Raw genomic sequence first — 18,945 nt, 5'->3', positions numbered from 1 at the left:
CTCCCAAATGCAGTATATTTCTCGTCAGATCTAATGTGCTGAAAGGATGGGATTTTCTGTGAACTTTTCCCAAGCTGTCTTGCATTTTTTTTTTCTCTCTCTTTGAGAGGGGGAGGAGTTGTGCCTAAAAAAACAAACCCAACCTGTCGTTCTCAGCTCTGCCAACCTGTCAGTCCAGCCATGCAAGAGAGGGAGAGAGAGAAAAAAGGAGGGAGTGAAGCAGAGATTCTTTCAGATCTCAGCAGATATTAAGGTAAAACCCATTTCTGATTTCCTGAATTATGCTTGTCTCTCTGTGTGTGTACATGTAAATAGAAATTGTTACCTCATCGAGTTTTAAACTTACTAAACAACCTGTATGTGAATAAACAGTTTATCTTGTTGCACGGGAAGTGTGTTTTGCATTGTATCCTGGCAGCTTGTTAGCTGTTGTTTGGAAACAGTGTCCTCTACAACACAGAAATTCAGGAGACTTTGTGTTCATTTGAATATTAAATATAGGCAGACCAACAGTGCTTGTACAGAGACATGCTTGGGAAGGATATTAAGCCATGTAATTTCAGGGCTGAGTCCAGCCTTTAATTACTGAAGATCAGGATGAGAACTTGTTTGAGGAGTGAAGTTCTTCCAAAGCTGCCTGTTGCAGGGCTCTTACACCTTCTCCTGGAGCATCTGGTATTAGACCGTGGTGGAGACAGGATACAGAACCAGACAGACTGTGGGTCTGATCCACTTTGGCAATTCCTACATTCCTCTGTTCCTGGCTGTCCATTTTTGATGGGTTTTTCCAACTTGTCATTACCGGAGGAGGAACAAAGCAAAGGTGCAGAAGAACCGACCGCGTGAATTCTTTAGTTAGGAGGGCAGACCAGCAGAGGCACTTTCAACTAATACCAGAGGAAATTGAAGGTTACAGACTATGAGAAATGTTGGCTAAAATGAGTGTGAGTCAGAAGAATCGTTCTGGTCCAAAGCTTGCCTTATGAGTCTGGTCTGGGCAACCAGTTTGTTAGAGCTATTGTGGGAAGAGGGGCCTAGTATGAAGGCATGAAATACAGGAATGCACACAGTTTTCTTAGGGCTGAGTGGCTGTGCACAGGATCCTGAATTAGTTTGTGCACAGAACGATATCTGTAATGAGTCTGATGAGAGAAGCTGGTTTGTTATAAGAATCTACAAGGAAAAGTAAGAAAAGAATAATTATTTTATCCCCATGAGAGATAACCCTGTTTCTATATTTCTAAATCCTGAACAAACATTTCAAACTGCAGTGAAAACTGTAATGTTTTTGTAAGCAGGTTGAGGCTCTAGGAAGGTCATGTAGAAGGCAAGCTAGTTGATAGGGTTTCCTTTCCTCACTGTTTTCATTCCCACTCTCATGGAGTGCCTGTGGAAGATAACCTGTCTAGTAACACTTACCCAACGGACAGAACATGGTTGAAAGATGGCAAAGACAATACAATTGTTATGCTACTCACTGCATGGCTTGCAATGCCCTTGCCAGGGATTTGATTACACTAGCTTCCTCTTATTGGTAAACTTCCTCGAATACTTGTGCTTGTGCCATAGTTTAGGAAGGAAGCTCTCCTCCTGTGACAAGCAGCAACCACAGTGCTCTGAGCCTGGAAAGGAGAGGTGACCCATCTTAGGGATGGTCTGGGGGTGGTTTGTCCTTATGGCCACTACAGTAGAAATGCTTCTAAAGTCCTTGCATTGCATCTCTTTCCCTTTCTGGCTGCCTGAGCTCCTGGGAGCATTCAAGCTGGTGTTTCATATTACTCCTGACACACTTGTGGTCATACAGAATGACTGCAAGCTTTTAATTGAGCACGAAACAAATTCTTTTACAGATTTTGTTTTCTGTACTATTATTCTAAGCTTTCTTGCCAGAACCAGAATGCAGAGGTGAATACTTTTTCAAGTGACTTTAAGAGATGAAGAAGAGAGAATGCACATTTCCAACATCTTATTACAGTAACAGAAATTATTCACTGAAAGAAGGGGAAAATTATTTATTTTTCTTTATCTGCAGACTATACTAATTGGTCTCACAGCACTTTTGCATCTTCCTTTTGCTTTCTCTTTTGTTTCCTTTTGCTTAGGTGATTTAAAGTAATGCAAAGAAGGCTTGAGTCATTTACGTGACACATTCTATGATACTGATGGGCATTTTTGAAATGGGAGTCGGCAAACATCCTGATACACTTGTTTCCCTATTACTTAGGGAAGGGTGTGAACAGACTGATACAAGAAGGTTGTTTCCACTAAGTCATACATGCTCCCTAGAGATATGTACTGCCAAAAGCAGGGTTTATGGTACATTATGTTAAATTGCTTAGCACTTCTTAGCAAATATCAGTTGATCAGTCAGAGTAAACCAGCAGCACACTTGCTAAATTCAGGCAATATTCAAGAAATCCATAGGTTAGATATATTTCATCAGTGCAGATATAATGACTCAGCACTGCATGAGAAGGAAAGAAATATCACAAATGCAAGTTAAATTCCTACCAAGATTTCTATAGATTTTCCTTCTGGAGGAAGGAAGATCTGGAACTGATGTATCAGTCATTTGTTTGGGAAGCTGTTTCCCAGGATGCAACCTTTTGCAAATGAAATGTTACTAGGCAAGGGGGCTGAAATCAATAAGACACCCTTTTGGCATTAGGGATTCTGAATAGACCTTGGAAAGATCAGTTGGAAACCACTTCACACTGAGAAAGTTTCTGCCTTTCAACAGGACACTGCTGATTCACCTCATTTTGTACTTTTGGTAAGAAGATTATTCTCTAGGTCGGCTGATGCCTTGTCCTTCTTTGTTTTATTAGTTACCTTTCCTCCCCAACGTTCTTGCTCTGAGCATGAAACTGTATTGGGAACAGAATATCCATTTCCATTGCTGTGCAATTAAAACACCAGATGATAAATAAAAATAAGCCAAAAAAACAGAAAACAACCTCAGATTTCTGTTTGCTTTTTAAATTGGGACAGGAACTTGATCCAATTCTTTAACTACTTGTCCATCCTGTCTAGCAGGAAGGAATGCTGTAACCCAAAAAGCCATTGAGCTGCTTTTCACAGGGAACTGTTCATTTTCTCTAGTTCACAGTCATGATAGTAACAATGGTTCTTGTTTCTAAAGCAGCTAAAAGTCCTGTTTTCAGAGTGCAGACGGGAGAATATGCTTCAGCTACTCAAATGTGATTTGTGGTGGCATGTTGGATTGGAGAATTGGAATAGCAAAGAGAGTTTCAGTCCTTAATTTCCTGTGGAAGGATTCAGCTGAGGAAGCATTGCATTTTTGGTTTCTCTTTGCTGTCAACATGGTAGAGCATGGCAGGTAAGTGTTAGGCTGAGGAGGCCTAAAAATTGACATTTGATAAAAATCAACAGTCTGTGAAACAAATTGAGCAGAAGTAGTTTCATTGAATGATTTTTCAGACAAGTTTTCCTGTGCTCCAAAAGAAAAGCAAGGCAGGGTTTGACTGCAGAATGTGAAACGAAGACTCGTTAGGGTAAAAGAGTAAAACTAGCTGGAGATTTTCCATATATAAGAAACTAAAGGCATCTCCACTTGTGAGGCAACTTTGAACACAAAGCATCTCCAGTTCATTTCAGAATGTTCTCTCTCAAACTGTTTTCAGAACGGCATCAGAATGAGCTGTGCACTTCAGTTTAAGAGCATAGATTTTTGTGTTGCAGCACCAGCATCATCTTGTTTCGCTTCAAGACTGTATCCTGGCTCTGATCAGAACCAATCTAATGGTACAGGCCTGAGTTCTGACATGGCCAGATGGTCAGGGTTTTGTCTCCAAGAAGCACTGATCCTTAGCAGCTCAGGAAGAGTGCACACGTTTTCTAACAGGCAGTTTCCCACTCAAAGATAGCTCGAATGAATTGATATACAAACTTAATATTTCTAAAAGAAGATGCCATAAAACACAGCCTGCTTTCCACCAGAAATCTCAGTGGGAAAATTCAAACATCCCTATTTCCATTCACAAGCATCAACCATCTGTTTGACTATTAATGAAAATTCTTTTAGTTTTTCAAAACTGAGTGAGAACTCTTTCCAGGAGTGGTCTGTGATGAGATTTCTAGTGCACTCTTGCTTTGGATAGGCTAAGAATATGAATCTTTTCATGGCATTTTATCACACTTAGCTATTCTCCAAATAAATGAGGCAATTAGTGCTTCATGGAAAACAAACAAACACACAGAAATCTCCAACAAATATTGCTGACATGAATCCTCCGAGTTTCTGTTATNCAGAAAGACTTGATTTTGACTTTTTCAATGGGAATAAATAATTAGTTCTTTGTTTTATCTACCAAGAGTCTATTCAAATCAAGTTAAATGATTGGTGCAGCCGTTTTGGATTGAGGTGCAGTTGCCCTGGTAACAATCAAGAGTGAAATCAGAACCTTTTGAACAGCCAGTGGAATGTGGTTCTACTTGGATGACAATAGGTCAAAGCATTTTAATGGCTAAAAACGTAATCCAGTACAATAGGATTTACTGCCACTATGTCATCAGATTGACACTATCCCTACAATTTCTTTAGCTTGCGACAGCCTTTAAGTGAAAACTGCTTAGTGGAAAAACTTGTAAAATGCTATTAATCATTTTGTTTTCCAAATCAACCAAAAAGTCTGTGTCTCAGGGGGTTATAAAGAATATCTTCCAAGTGACTGAAATTCAGCCTCTCTGCACAAAGCCTTAATGAATGGCTGTTCTGGACACAATGGGTCTAAGAACCGAAGGCTCATTTCTGCAGGGCTCTGAGTACTCTGGTCCCAGCCTATTGGAGAACTTAAGCACTTCCTCAATATCTTGCTAACAAAATAGTTTCTGGTGATCTCTAGGATGGCTTTTCATCCTCTTAAACCTGATTTTATTTGCTGACAGACAGGACCTTCAGGGATTAAGTCCTAAACCAACACTAGAAGAAAAGATTCTCTGTTCAGTAAAGCAAGGGCATGGGACAATATTTCATCCTTCCTACTGACATTTTTCCAGCTTCCCCCCAAACAATCTTTTTATTCTGAAAGACTCTCAAGTGCTTTCTAAACTGATAAAATGCAGCCACTGCTAGGAGCAACAGTGCATAAAACCAGAAGAGGAGAATACATTGCTGCAGATTTAAGGAAATATCAGAGCAGGGTTCGAAAGTCTGCCCCTCTACCCTGAAGCCAAAAGCATACACAGCTTTTCTTGGCATCCTTTGGGATGTCAGTATGGGATTCCTGTCACACATAGACATCTAGAGTTATCTGTTTTAATGACAAACAGCAGAAATGGCCCTTAGCATTCCTTATAGATGAGCACCTCACTGAACCTTCAACCAATTTCCCTTTCAAATAGATAGATGTCAGTCTCATTCATTTTTCTTTAATATGAAAACCAGATTCTTCTCACTCAAACCTCCTTACCGTGCATATCCTTCCATTGTTGATATGAGGCTTTTACAACAATCAAACTTAAAGCTAGTAAGTATTGCTCTCTTTGGCATTGTTATGTAGTTACAGAGAACAATTGAGCCAGACAATGACACAACCTGTTTCTTGTCTTCCTCAATGGGAAATGGGCTTTGAGTTTTGTAAGGTTGTTCATAAACAGCCAAGGGTGTGTAAGGAGAAGAATGACCTCAAAGCTGGGTTTTACATAGGAGAACAAAGAGATCTCAAGTTCTGATTTGAAAAACACTCGGAGACCAAATCAATGTCATAATGTCATAATTACCAATACGCGTCATAATGTTGTTGGAACCCACTTGCTGCTTATGCCTTTAAACACAAACTCCTCTCCTAATTGCTGTGCAGCTGTCAAGCTTTGTAAATGATGTTTGTGCTGGCAGTTAGCTGGGAGATAACTTCATCTATCTAGTATTCGTATGGACTGGAGATTCATCCTTGTTTCTTTCTAAAGGATGTTTTGTGACATTATTATTTTCAGATTGCTTGGCCTTTGTTACAGTTCTTCTGGCTTCTTTCCAGGACCTTTCAGGTTACTTTTTAGTCTCCTTAATCTGTACTTTCCCTCCTGAGCATAATAAGAATTGCAGTTGCTCCCAGACTTAGACACCCAAGTGGTGTGACTTGCTTTTTCTGTGGGAAACACCACTTCATGTTTTTCACAGACTTAATTCCCTGAAGATCTTTTGAGTATGAAGTGAATACAGCTTAGCACTACACAAAATGTTCCTAAGGAAGAATGCCACCAGTCCAAGTTCACATGATTTGGAGCTTGTCAGGCCTCGGTAGTGTTCTGAGGTTTAATAACCTACGGATTTGTGGATCTTTTGAGTGACACTGGCTTTGTGGCAGGAGTAAGTGATGCTCTCAAGTAGTGAAAACAGTTGGAAAAAGAAAGAGATGCAGGGAAAATAAAAGCCAAATTCTGCATTCGATTTTATTGATTAATTACTCTTCTAACTCCCAACTAATTTGAAGAACACTGGAGGGGGGGGGGGGGGGGGGGGGGGACGACGAGCACATTTCAAACCAAAGAGTTGGAATTCTGTTTAGGATGGTTCAACAGCATTCTGATTATAGCCCTACAAAGTTAATACGTAATACCCGAGAGAGATGCTTTTCATAGGTGCATAGCATAGCACCAATGAGATAAAACACAGAAAGATGCTTCCCAAAATAATCCTTTGGCAATAAAACCAATTAAACTGCAGTTTAGGTCTCTCTCTTTTTTTTTGCTGTGACATTTGTAATGTAACATATTTTTATTTGATGTATTTTTGTTAACATCGTCTTGATAAGATCTTCTCACTTGTTCACAGTGTTTGCCTTTGAGAAGTAAACAGGAAAAAACATACCATGGCTGACTGAACAGGTTCATTGCAAACATCTTGAAATGAAATGAACCTTTCACAGGTAGCTCATTCAGTCAGTAGCACTGCAGGGTGAAAATGTCCCATATGAAGATCAGCCACAGAGACACAGACCCTGGGCACTGAGGGAGACATATTCAGCCTCTATGCAAATCACTGAAAGACAAAAATCCAATGAAATAAACCCTAAACTCATTCTTATAGTTAAAGGCAGCTTTTATACGTATATGTGTTCTTTTTTTTTACATAAGCATCACCACCTTTGGAAACAGCTTGAAATTTTGTTACAATCAATTGGTGGTAAAACTGAAAAGGATCTTAAGAATTAGGCATTAAATTTCAGAATTAGGCATTAAAGTCGATTAAACAAGGTTTTGAATGGGGTGGAGAGGAGAAGCTTTGTGTACTGAGTCATAAATGATCAATAGAGTTTACCCCATTAAATATTTGATGTGGACCGCTATTAAAGAGTAGGCACTGGCATAAATAAATCACAGCTCTGATTCAAGATGAATGTTCCCATCTTTAAAGGAATGAGTAACTTAGCTAAATATGTTTTAAAAGATAGGGGAGAAGAGACAAAAATTAAACAAAGATTCTGCCTTTCTTGGTATTTCTTAAATACTGCTTGCTGTGTTCAGGGCCTTATTCAGGTGGTCAGGAATAAGCTCTGGGATAGCTTATGAGATCTAAAAGGAAGTTTTAAAAGTCACACGCTGAGGTCAAAATGAGGCTCTTGAATGTATGGTCCACACATGCACAGACACACATGATTTTCCACTTCCACATTAATTATCCTTGAAAAACTTCAACTGTAACTTGGGCTACTGAATTCTGGGAGAGAAAAACAGTTGAAAACAAGTGCAGCCAACACCATGCTGAGTGTAAGTTCTGAAACAAAATATAAGCTACTATTGAAATTTGTAGTACCCTGCCTTTCCAGATCACACGCATCCTTGCTGAGACCAAGGCTCATGAGGAAGCAGACACAAAGGTTCAGCCATCTGCTCTACAAGGTGTTGAAAGTCATCTCTGAAAGAATCTTCCTGTTCCCAAATTTCATGTAGCTCTCAGTGGAGTTAAGTAGGGATATGGAAAGTCTATATTCTGCCAAATTCTGTGAACCAAATGAAATGAAGATTAGAGGAAAGCCCTTGTTCCTTAGAATGTATTGCTCTAACTACAGCAAACCAAGCCAATTCTGAAGAACAACGGATACTGCCTGTGGTGATACTAAGAAACCCAACAGTTAGCCCTCATCCAAAATGAGACACTAAAGAGAATCACTTTGCTGACTTCAGTAGACTTCGGATCAAGCCTCTGATCTCTGAAACCATTTAATACATTTCACAAGCTTTTGAAAAGTGGTAACAAACATAGTCTGAAAAATGTGGAAGCAGGTCTTGGTTTGGATGAAGTACCTGAATCTTGGGATGCCACGTAGGACTGTGGGCTTTGGCAGCTCCAATCTTAGTCTAACCTTAGCTATATGATACCTGTACCAAACCTGAGAGAAAACCACACCAAGGCATATCAAAGGTGGTCTTCTGTTGTTTCTATGTCCACATATGAGTCATACAAAGCTGCTCAGAGAGAAAAATAGCTGTTCTTGACCCTAGTGATGATTGATAAACAGATTTCTTGAACTGGCAGGATTAAAATTTGCACAAGCTACACAAGGAGTTCTCTGATCTTCAAGTAAGCCTTTGGTTAAAGATGTATAACCCTTTCTTCTCTCAGTTGTTTTTGATATGCGTGCAGAGAACTGTAGGAGCAGGAAACACTGAAATACACGGGATCTAACTGTACCTAACTGCACATGGCATGTACTGCCCTTTCTTATTCTAGAGACGTATTTGAAGAAAGAGTTCAACTGGAAAGACAGTGACTGTGTTCATATGTCCCAGCCCTCCCCTGGATATTTGATTTACAGTGTATTCCAGGAAACAGAAGAAAAGAAGCATGCTTTCTGTCTCAGGGAGCAGTAAAGGAAACAGCCCTTGCAAGTGGAAGAACCCCTGTAGAATATTGTCTCTTTCCTCCCCCAGACTCATAGCGTATATAACCCATCGTGTATAGCAACACTGAACTGTGGCAAATAACAGAGCTGAGGGTGTTGGCCCTGTTAACCGAAAGTGGCTGGCATGCTCTGATCTCATTCTGTCATTGTTCATGCCCTGCCACTTACCTATTGTTGAATACATTATTACATCATGTCTATTAAGAGCTGCAACAAACTGTTCTGTTGTTCTCTGCCAGCAAGATATGGTGGAAAAGTTCCTCAAAGATTTTTTTTTTTTTCTGTGCTTGTGTGGGCTGAATACAACCCATAAGGCTCAATGTGTGGAGAAATCCCACTATTGCCAAGCTATTAAAATTCACCTTCACTGAGTGTTGATTCTGACATGAGTATGTCAGTGAGAGGGAAACTGTAATTAGTCCGATTGCTTATATTCAATTGCCTCACAGCTAACTTAGATTAAGTTAAGGGTTTGCCTCCTTTAAGGGTTGGCCTCCTGTTTGCTGTGTCTCCTTGCAATGCTTGGGGGACATAGCATATGAAGGCAGCCCCAGCACTGATGCAAGGAGCTGGCTGCTCCCTGGCTGAACTCTGCCTGGGCACTGCATGTCACATGTGTTTCTACCACCCACAGCTGCACCAGGAGATGCTGGTGTGGGTTTTGCTCTGTTGAGAGCATGCTGTGCCCAGTCAACCTGGTATAGGAGTGTCTGGGAGCTCAGGGCTGAAAAGGGGAAGAGAGTCCTGGGAGTGAGCAGTTTCAGGTTTCACCCCTGCCAAACTGTCTGAGACAAAGAATGGCAGTGAGGCCTGAAATAAAAGAGTTTCAAGTTGCCAGCACTTTCCATTTCTCTTGGTATTTCAGTGTTTCCACTGCTTGCTCTTGGCTACGACCAAGCAGTGCATACAGTGTGAATAGATTAAAATAGACATTTTCAGCTTTCTACAGATTTTGGGAGTCGCTCTGAGTTGTAATCAGGGGCCTTGTTCATTATAATAAACCTGTCCTGTGGCTCTGAAACTGGTATCCACTCTTCATCAAGAAGTAACTGTCAGAGTCTGTCATCTCAAACTTAATGGGCAAATTTCTTTTCCTTTTTCTTCTTTATTTTGAAGATCTGGTTTCACTTAGATGAATTAAATGCCAATATATCTCTTACGGGGAATTGTTTCAGTGTAGATTACAGCACAGTTGCATTACTTTAAGATGCGTGCAAACGTCTGCTGCTTCGTGCTATTTATATCCATCTTATAAAATGTTTAATAAACACTTATATACTGATATTCCAGGTCTTCTTTCTGCACTGAGGTTTTGAATATAAAGTCCAAGAATTATCCTTTTCTCCAGCTACAAGCTTAACCCATTGAAAGTGTGCTCTTATTTCTGTATTTGGAATCTTTGCAGTTGAAAGACCTATATTCACAAAATGATAGACAGGAATGGTGTTCCTTGTAAGACGATGCTCTCAGAACTGTGTATTTCCAATCTAACAGTCACACTGCTGGTTGAACTGCAGCCCTGCCAACCTCTGCTGCATCCAGTCATCTAATCTGAAGTGAGTAGTACAAGGAAACTTTAATTTTAGGGAAATCTGAGCTGTTTTAAAGCTTTGTTCCAATGTCTGCATGTAAATTATTGTGAATTGAAGAGATTTGCAATCGAAGCTCATGGTTTGGATGTGCTCCTCTCATTTAAGTCAACACAAGAGCATGTAGGATCTGACAGTGCTCTGGTTTGGATTCAGGGGGTGAAGACTCCTCTCCCTCAGCTCTGCTCCCCAGAGCTCTGGCTTTGGGAATATGTCAGGTACAGTTTAGGGGAGTTTGCATTTCTACTCCCCTTGTAGAGATACCCATTAATCATCTGTGGGGATCTAAGATGAGATGGGTATAACTAAATATAAAAGAATATAAATATTCTTACTCTCCACATTGCATGTGACTTTTATGATGGACAGACGGGTGGATGGATGGATGGGAAGAAGGGAGGAAGGAGGAAAAGAAGAGTCTCAACTGTTCTACAATAGTTTTATTTAGATTATGAGATGGGTTTTTTTGTTGTTGCTGATGGATTTTTGTTTTTTTGTTAGGGAACAAGTATTTGAATCTGTTCCAAGGCAGCACAAAAGGCTTCTACTTGTCACATTTCTGGTCTATGAGCTCAAAGACTTCCAGAGTTACACAACATTGACTAAAATTGGAAACCTTTCAGACCTTTTCCAAAATGAAGTGGGAAACTGAGGCCAATGCTGGAGACATCCACTGCCATGTGTGTGGAGTTGAGCAGAGAGGACCCAGCTTCATTCAGAGGCTTCGAATTGTCTTATTTTTTATTTCATTTCATATTCAGAACACAATTGTTCTGGAACCAAGATCTTCACATTGTTTTGCTTAATGCTTTACAAACAGACTGTTGACTGAAGTTGTCACTGAACAAAAATTTGCTTCTACTTGTTTACATAATGGGAAAATACAGTCATAAAATGGGTGTAACAACAACTCGTTAGGTATTAGGTTAAGGTGCAATACAGGAATTATTCCCATGAAATGCTAAAGTCTAAACTCAAAATATCACAACGAAATTGTAGGTTACAATTACTGAATGTCTTTAAGCCTTAATGCGATGCTTAGAGCTTCTGAGTGAGCTGATGACAATCAAGAGTTCAAGTTCTTCTTGTACAATTGCTCTATTCAAGAGGAACTAGATTAAGATGATAAATATAATACAAAGGCTTGATTCTACTAGTGTTTGCTTTGTTGTAACTCTTAACTGGATGTAATTAGGTGCTAAGTTTGTTCCTAGTTCTGCCACTGAACTACTTTATAGCCTTTTAAACCAGTGTATGTACTTACCTTTCTCCCATATCTAATCAACTGAAAATTTCAGAGATACCAGTTTGGGGGATCTGTGTGCAGACCCCATGAGCACAACTCTCTGCAGCAGTCATTTCTTTCTCTGAGCATGCTGCAGTATACAACACAAAGACCCTAGCCTTGGCTCAGATAATTAAGAGTACTTGCTTATTTTCTGAACTCTGATTCATAAGGAAGAACTTCTGAACCCTCTCTGGCATTCACCCCAATGAAATCTTTGAGATTTCTCAATTACTCTCTTCCTTATATCCTGCCTAATTTTGCTGCTCAATTTTAACCTCTAACAAGCCAGCATGTAGGGGTTAAATACACTTATACATATGGTTAGCAAAAGTACTGTAAATTTCCATGCACTTCTTGCTCTGAAGGACAGGATAGTATGCAAGAGGAGGCTTATGATGTGTACAAACATGCCCAGAAGCAAAGGGGGAAAAAATAAAACACATACAAAAAAAGGGTGAGGGTTTGTGATTGTTAGAGGAAGGTGAATACACTTCCTGGCAACATCTGAGAATCATTTGCAGCAACTGATCCATGAGCCTTAGTGAGCAGGGAATGTTTTTAAATCCTCCCCCATCCCCTTTGTTAATCTTTACCAGGTAGTAGGACTTTTAATGCAGTTCCTACGGGTATCTCGAGATGTGTAAAATATTTGGTCTGTTTTGAAAAATAAGATATTTGAAATGGCTCCAAGACTGAGGTGCACAAGTCTGGTTATAAGTCTGTGGTCTTCTCTTCTTTAAACTTTGGTAGTAATAACAGTCTTCAGACTGTTCTGCTAAAGGAGGAGTGTCTCCATAGAGAAAGCAATGAACATCTGGCCTCAGTGCCTTTCATTTGAAATAGGAAAATCACTTTTAAAAGTGTCCCCATGAATGAAGTGCAGATTGTAATACAAGCTTACATAATTCAGGAACACTGAAGGATGTTTTTTTAGACTTTAAACGTTCTCAGCAACATCAGACAATATAAAAGAGTTATTAATTATGATGCATGATTATTATTGCACTCAGGAGACTTGAAGAGGTAGCCTGGAAAAGTTTGGATTTGGCTCACCTTTAAGCACACCCAAAATACTGGGCAACAATTGTAGATGTTTTTGAGTGACTGAGGAGGTTATTTCCTAAGACTTTCAAGCACATTTGGGATTTTAGGTCATTTGGGGCACGTCTCCACTGTGTAATGCCAAATGGCTCTGAGCAAGCCAATTTTCAACACGATGGAGAAAGATTAACTGAGAGCAATGCATGTGTTACTTTTCCTCTGAACTGATTCTATTCTAATCCATCTAGCTCTAGGGCTAGCTTATTTGGTTCTGGTTGAAAAGGATCTGCATCATGTTCCTCCTTATAGACCAACTCTGTATCATATATTACATACCACATATTACATGCTAAATGCTATATATATGTTATGGTACACATATGTGTTATATGTTATATATTATTTTATACATTATGTTATATATTTATTATATATTATATTATAAGCATACTCATACAATTGTTTTACAAAATCCAGTCCAGCATCTCGCTGAATGGCTTCATTTATACCAGTCAGAACCCCACCAGTGGACAAGCATATATATATATATATATATATATATATATATATATACACACACACACACACACATATATATATACACACACATATATATGTATACACACACATATATATGTACACACACACACACACACACACACACACACACACACACATATATATATATATATATATATATATAAAACCACCACCTGTACTTAAAGAGAGACCCTAAGTCGGATGAAAGGTCTAAATGCACAAAGAATCACAAAGTTCTCTCCAGTGCGTCATGGACTACTGTAAAATTAGGGTGGACTTTTCCACTCAGTTGCATGTCTGACAGTCTATCACTGTTGCCAGCACCAGCAACACTTAAAGATGTTGCCAGCAAAACACCATTTTTGAAATCTGATTATTTGCTGAAGGCAACAGCAGCAAGTGGAATCAACTCAGTAGTCTTTTTTTTTTCATGAACTCAGAACTCTGTTTAGAGTTGCAAGATGTTTGTGAGTAATTTAAAGGCACGCTCGTCTGAAGCGGTCAATAAGAAAAACAGCGTAACCCTCAGTATGTGTTGTGTATAATGTCATATTGACTCCTGATTACAATGTGCTTCATTTTCACACCTCACATCATGAGGTTCTTAAACAAACTGCACCACAGTTTCTAGCATTTGTTTGTTGTTAATTGTGACTTATGAAATGTTAGGTCAGGAGTCGTCAATGGACTAAGCTAAAGTGTTTGTTTAAAGCTATGAGTAAAGCAAGGCATATGAATGTTTCCAAAGACTGTATTCCAAGAAGTATTTTTGGAAACATTAATGTTGTGTTTTTTAATGCAGGCCACATTCTGAGGCTACGACACCATATGTCACATTCATTTCTTTACAGAAAAGAAAAAAAAAGAAAAGAAAAGAAAAAAGAAATGGAAACTATGTTTGGCTTTTAAGTGTTTTTGGAATAGCGTCTATGCATGCTTGTCATTGTTCCTTGGATGGGAGAAGCATTCTCAGTCTGTTAATCTAGTCCATCCAATATATATTACACTCTATGGGCCTGACTCTCTTCTGCCTTAAACTGTGTGCAGTCATTTCTACTCTTGCAAAGTGAATGAAGAGCTGAGAAGAAAAAAAAAGACCACGACTGGGAAACATTTTTTGTAAATTCATTTTCCATGAATACTCTGGCTTCGTTGTATTGCCTACATCTGAACTCTACTCACATGAAACCAGCTTAAAAATGGGAAAAGTCTTTGCCATTTTTCCATTGAAAGCTTACAATTTTGGAAGATGAGAGTTTTTCCTCAAAAAAATGGCTTTTTTCTTCAAAAATACTGTTTGAAAGCATGACATTTGGCAAAACCATTGAATGGCTGAAGCTGTATATGCTTTGGATTTTTCAGTGTTATATGTGTTAGGGGTTGGGATAGAGTACAATGATTCGGAGATCTGTAGGAAAAGGCATTTACCTTTTTCAATGCTCCATCCTACAAGTAATTCATAAGCATCCTGTATCTGACCACTTCAGCTAAGTCCTTGCTTCTTAATGGATTTCAACTATGAGGTCTCAGTTTCTAACACAGTTATTAGTCACTGGATGCACAGCCTAGCACTTCATACTGCTGCAATTCATACAGTTGCAATCTGCCAAGACATCAATTTTCTCTCAGATCTGACAGAGGAATCTCCTAATTCACATTGCTTCCTAAAGTTGTGTCATCCACACATTTTATTAGCGCATGTTTGTTCCAAATTGTTAATAAAAATCTAAACACTTCTTGGCAACTGGATTTTAGTTGTTATTGTTGTTTTAAGGAATTATTTGCAAGGGTTTGCAGGACCTCAGAGAGGTTTCTTTTTTATTTGAGCTGCAAATGTACCTCTTTAGCTCAGTAAAATGAAATCACTTTACCCATATTTTGTTTCTGAGAAATCTTGAAATATCAATATTGACGAATGATCGTGTGGTTGAAACATTTTCTGGTTAAAACTGAACTTGTCAGTCCATGACAGTGTGTTCTTACGGCTGAATGAGAATGTTTACCTAGGCATTTCTTCTAGAGTGGGAAAACAAACACAGAACAAAAAGGAACAACTGCCTACCCCAAACGCTTGGCTAACTGTCAGAGAGCTCATGCCATCCTTGTGAGTGTCCGTGAAAGCCCATCCTGATTTGAATGCTACTTCACCACAATTCTGCTTTCATCTGGATAACAAACCTAAAGAGTGATGTGGACATTTCTAGCTGGTTGATTTTCTATCTGAATTCCTGAGTTTTTGAGCTGTATGGCATAATCAGAGTCTGTACTCTTGAGAAAATTGCTCATGATGGCCAGAGAGTGTATTTAGTTTTTGTTTTACAGAGTTCTGGCATATGTAATTAAAAACAAAAATAAACTTTTTCTTTTATTTCATAGATTTCCAATGAACAGAGGACACAAATAGCCCCTGGGACCACAAGTGCGTTGCGTAAGCTGATGCCACAAGGCAGATATGAGAAAGATGACTGAACAGAGTGGATGCTATAGGCCTGTAAATATACAGGGAAATAAGATCAGTTACAAAAGCTCTTGTAAAAAAAGCCCAGAAATGGGGATGAAAAGACAGCAGAAGCGGTTTCTCCACAAGGACGGCAGCTGCAATGTGTACTTCAAACACATCTTTGGGGAATGGGAGAGCTACGTGGTGGACATATTTACCACCCTTGTGGACATCAAGTGGCGTCACATGTTTGTCATCTTTTCCCTGTCTTATGTTCTGTCATGGCTGTTCTTTGGCCTGGTCTTCTGGCTGATAGCAATGCAACATGGAGATTTAGTGAATGACGAAGAAACAACCCCCTGTGTTGCAAATGTCCATAGCTTCACAGGGGCATTCCTATTCTCCCTTGAAACCCAGACAACCATTGGTTATGGTTATCGCTGTGTTACAGAGGAGTGCTCTGTGGCAATCCTGATGGTTATCCTGCAGTCAGTACTAAGCTGCATTATCGACACTTTCATCATCGGAGCAGCCTTGGCTAAAATGGCCACAGCTCGAAAAAGAGCTCAAACCATTCGTTTCAGCTACTATGCTGTGGTAGGCCTTAGGGATGATAAATTTTGCCTGATGTGGCGCATTGGCGATTTCCGACCAAACCATATGGTTGAGGGCTCAGTAAGAGCTCAGCTCCTGCGCTACAAGGAAGACAAGGAAGGAAGGATGACAATGGAATATAAGGACTTGAAGCTGCTGAATGACCAGATCATACTTGTTACACCAGTGACAGTAGTGCATGAAATTAATAGTGAGAGTCCTTTGTATGATCTGGACCGGAAAGCTTTGGCCAAGGACAACTTTGAGATCTTGGTCACATTTGTCTATACGGGGGATTCAACAGGAACTTCACATCAGTCAAGAAGCTCATACGTGCCCAGAGAAATTCTCTGGGGCTACAGGTTTAATGATGTCTTACATGTAAAGAAAAAGTACTATAAAGTGGATTGCTTGCAGTTTGAAGAAACTACAGAGGTTTATGCTCCTCACTGCAGTGCTATGCAGTTGGATCGGAAGGAGCAAGAATGGAATCGAACGGAGAAGACACTGGAAAAAGAAGCAGAGAAATCAGGGACAGAAATCAAATCATTTAGTGAAAACCAGAAATCGTTTAGTGCAGTTGCCCTCATCACTAGTTGTGAAGATCCAGATGACCCAGTGGCAACTGTCAGCCAGCCTTCAGGAGAAGCTTCTTATCAGAAAGCAGCTGTGACCTTAAGCAGACTATCACTGGAGTCACAAATCTAGCTTTTCCACTGCAACTAAAATCAGTTCCAACAACTTCTCCTAGCATAGCTTTTAGAGTATAAACAATGAACTCATGTGCACAAGTATTTACATTACAAGCCTCATACTGTCAGCATGCCTACATTACAATACTGAGCTGCTAAAAGGAGCTTCATAATGGTTAGTGTGGGTATATCAGTAACAGATTAGTGCTGGCACAAGAAAGCAGCTTATATTTGGGTTGACTAGACAGCTACTGTGCTTGAGCAAACTTATTCTAAACTTTATTACCCTGCAGGGACTAATGTTGAAGACACCCAGAGAGAGATAATGATCTAGGCAGAGAACAAGAACAATGAAGTGTGCCCTCTAGGTCAGATATTTCAAAGCTGCCTAATTTACTTGGGAGCTCAGTTCCCTGTCCCTCTGCAAGGCTCTGAAATTCGCCTACCATCACAGAAAATAATTGCTCTTGTGTGTCAATTGCCCCTCTCTGGTGGTTCAAGTGAAGCCCCTTTCCTGGGGTTGCACTGAGGAACGTGCAGGGCTGTTCCATGTAAGAGGAAGCAAACTGGTGGTAATGGAGTCCAGTGTTACTGGGTAGCTTTGAGAACCTGCTTATACCCTCAGTTCTGTGAGATACCCAACAAGATCCTGCAGAGCATTTCTTTATCATGAGCTGCTCCCAGTAATGCCACAGCCTCACAATTCAATCTATGTGCTATGTCAGCTGCATGCTATGGTGCTGCATGCAGTCTTGTCTATGTCAGCAATGAGTGCTGGTCAAATGGGCTCCTTTGCACTCTTCAGCAATCAAAATAGAACCTTGAGTCTGAGATAACAATCAGCACAATCGTGTTAAGCCTCAGGACAGATCAGCCTGCTTTTAGAGGGAGCTTTGCAATTTTTAAAGTCAAAATATCATCTTTTCAGTTCAGAATGCCAGTCTTGCTTTTGCTTTTATTGTGTTACACTGCTTTAAAAAGAAAGTGTTCAATCTAGAGACCAAACGGCATGATTTTGTCAAAATGAAATATGTTTATTCATCTGAAATGGCCGTAAAAATGATCCTTTGCAGAGAAATTCAACACACTCATCTGTCAGCTCCATTTGCAAATGAAAAAGCAAGAAAATGTCAGTGTTTTGAAGCTGTCCGTGACATGGAAGTCACACCCCCTGCACACCTCTGTTATCCAACATGCAATATCTCATCATGCTTTTTTTTCCCCCCTGATGAGGATCACATCTAATTTGTGTTATGTTTCATTATCCTGCTGATGTAAAAGGTATTGTCTCTGAATTGTGTCTGAGTTTATGGTTGCCTAAAATGGAATTTGTCTCACCTGACCTCAGCCACCAAGAGGTGAATTACTGCCTACTGACCAAGGCTCTCTGTAGTTGCTGTAGCTTTGTTCTGTCTTCACACAGGAGTCCATCCCATCCCCACCTGAGTGGCAGGGGAGCTGAAGGCAATAGGATGGTGTTATCCTGGAAGTGCTCATCCATCCCTGTTTGCTTTTGAAGGAGATGAGACGACTGTTTTGGAAATGCTGGCTAACTTTAAGCTGCTAAAATTAGGTCTGATGAGTCATTCCCAACGTGCTGACTAATTCAAAGTTTTTATGAGCTAATCACATTTAATGAAAAGAAAACCAGCAGACTGATTGGTTTTTTTTTTTCCTTGTCTTTTACTTTCTTCCCTTTCCCTCTCCTCTCCTCTCCTCTCCTCTCCTCTCCTCTCCTCTCCTCTCCCCCTCTCTCTCCTCTCTCTCCTCTCCTCCTCTCCTCTCCTCTCCTCTCCTTCACTCTCCTCTCCTCTCCTCTCCTCTCTCCTCTCTCCTCCCCCCTCCTCCCCTCTGTAACTTACTGCATTATTTTAATGTCTCTTGCATTTCTTTCTGC

General features: G+C 39.9%; 1 protein-coding gene across 5 annotated transcripts in view; it reads left to right on the top strand.

Moving 5' to 3' along the window:
- KCNJ16 (potassium inwardly rectifying channel subfamily J member 16) overlaps positions 1–18,698 on the top strand; it is a 29,733-nt gene extending 11,035 nt beyond the window's left edge. For 2 of the 5 annotated variants that reach the window (XM_032448303.1, XM_015880089.2), the window contains one exon: positions 15,699–18,698. In XM_032448303.1, the coding sequence (XP_032304194.1) occupies positions 15,775–17,064 (1,290 nt within the window). In that variant the 5' untranslated portion in view covers positions 15,699–15,774 and the 3' untranslated portion in view covers positions 17,065–18,698. Of the gene's footprint in view, positions 1–156; positions 254–3,142; positions 3,341–6,856; positions 10,421–15,698 lie in introns of those variants that run through there. The other 3 variants (XM_015880087.2, XM_015880086.2, XM_032448302.1) reach the window with 3 other exon arrangements.
- Positions 18,699–18,945: the final 247 nt, after the last annotated feature.

This window comes from Coturnix japonica, chromosome 18 (genome assembly GCF_001577835.2).
Source record: "Coturnix japonica isolate 7356 chromosome 18, Coturnix japonica 2.1, whole genome shotgun sequence".
Lineage (NCBI taxonomy): Eukaryota > Metazoa > Chordata > Aves > Galliformes > Phasianidae > Coturnix > Coturnix japonica.
The sequence above is the reverse complement of the archived record's forward strand: the minus strand, read 5'-3'. Positions and strand labels throughout refer to the sequence as shown.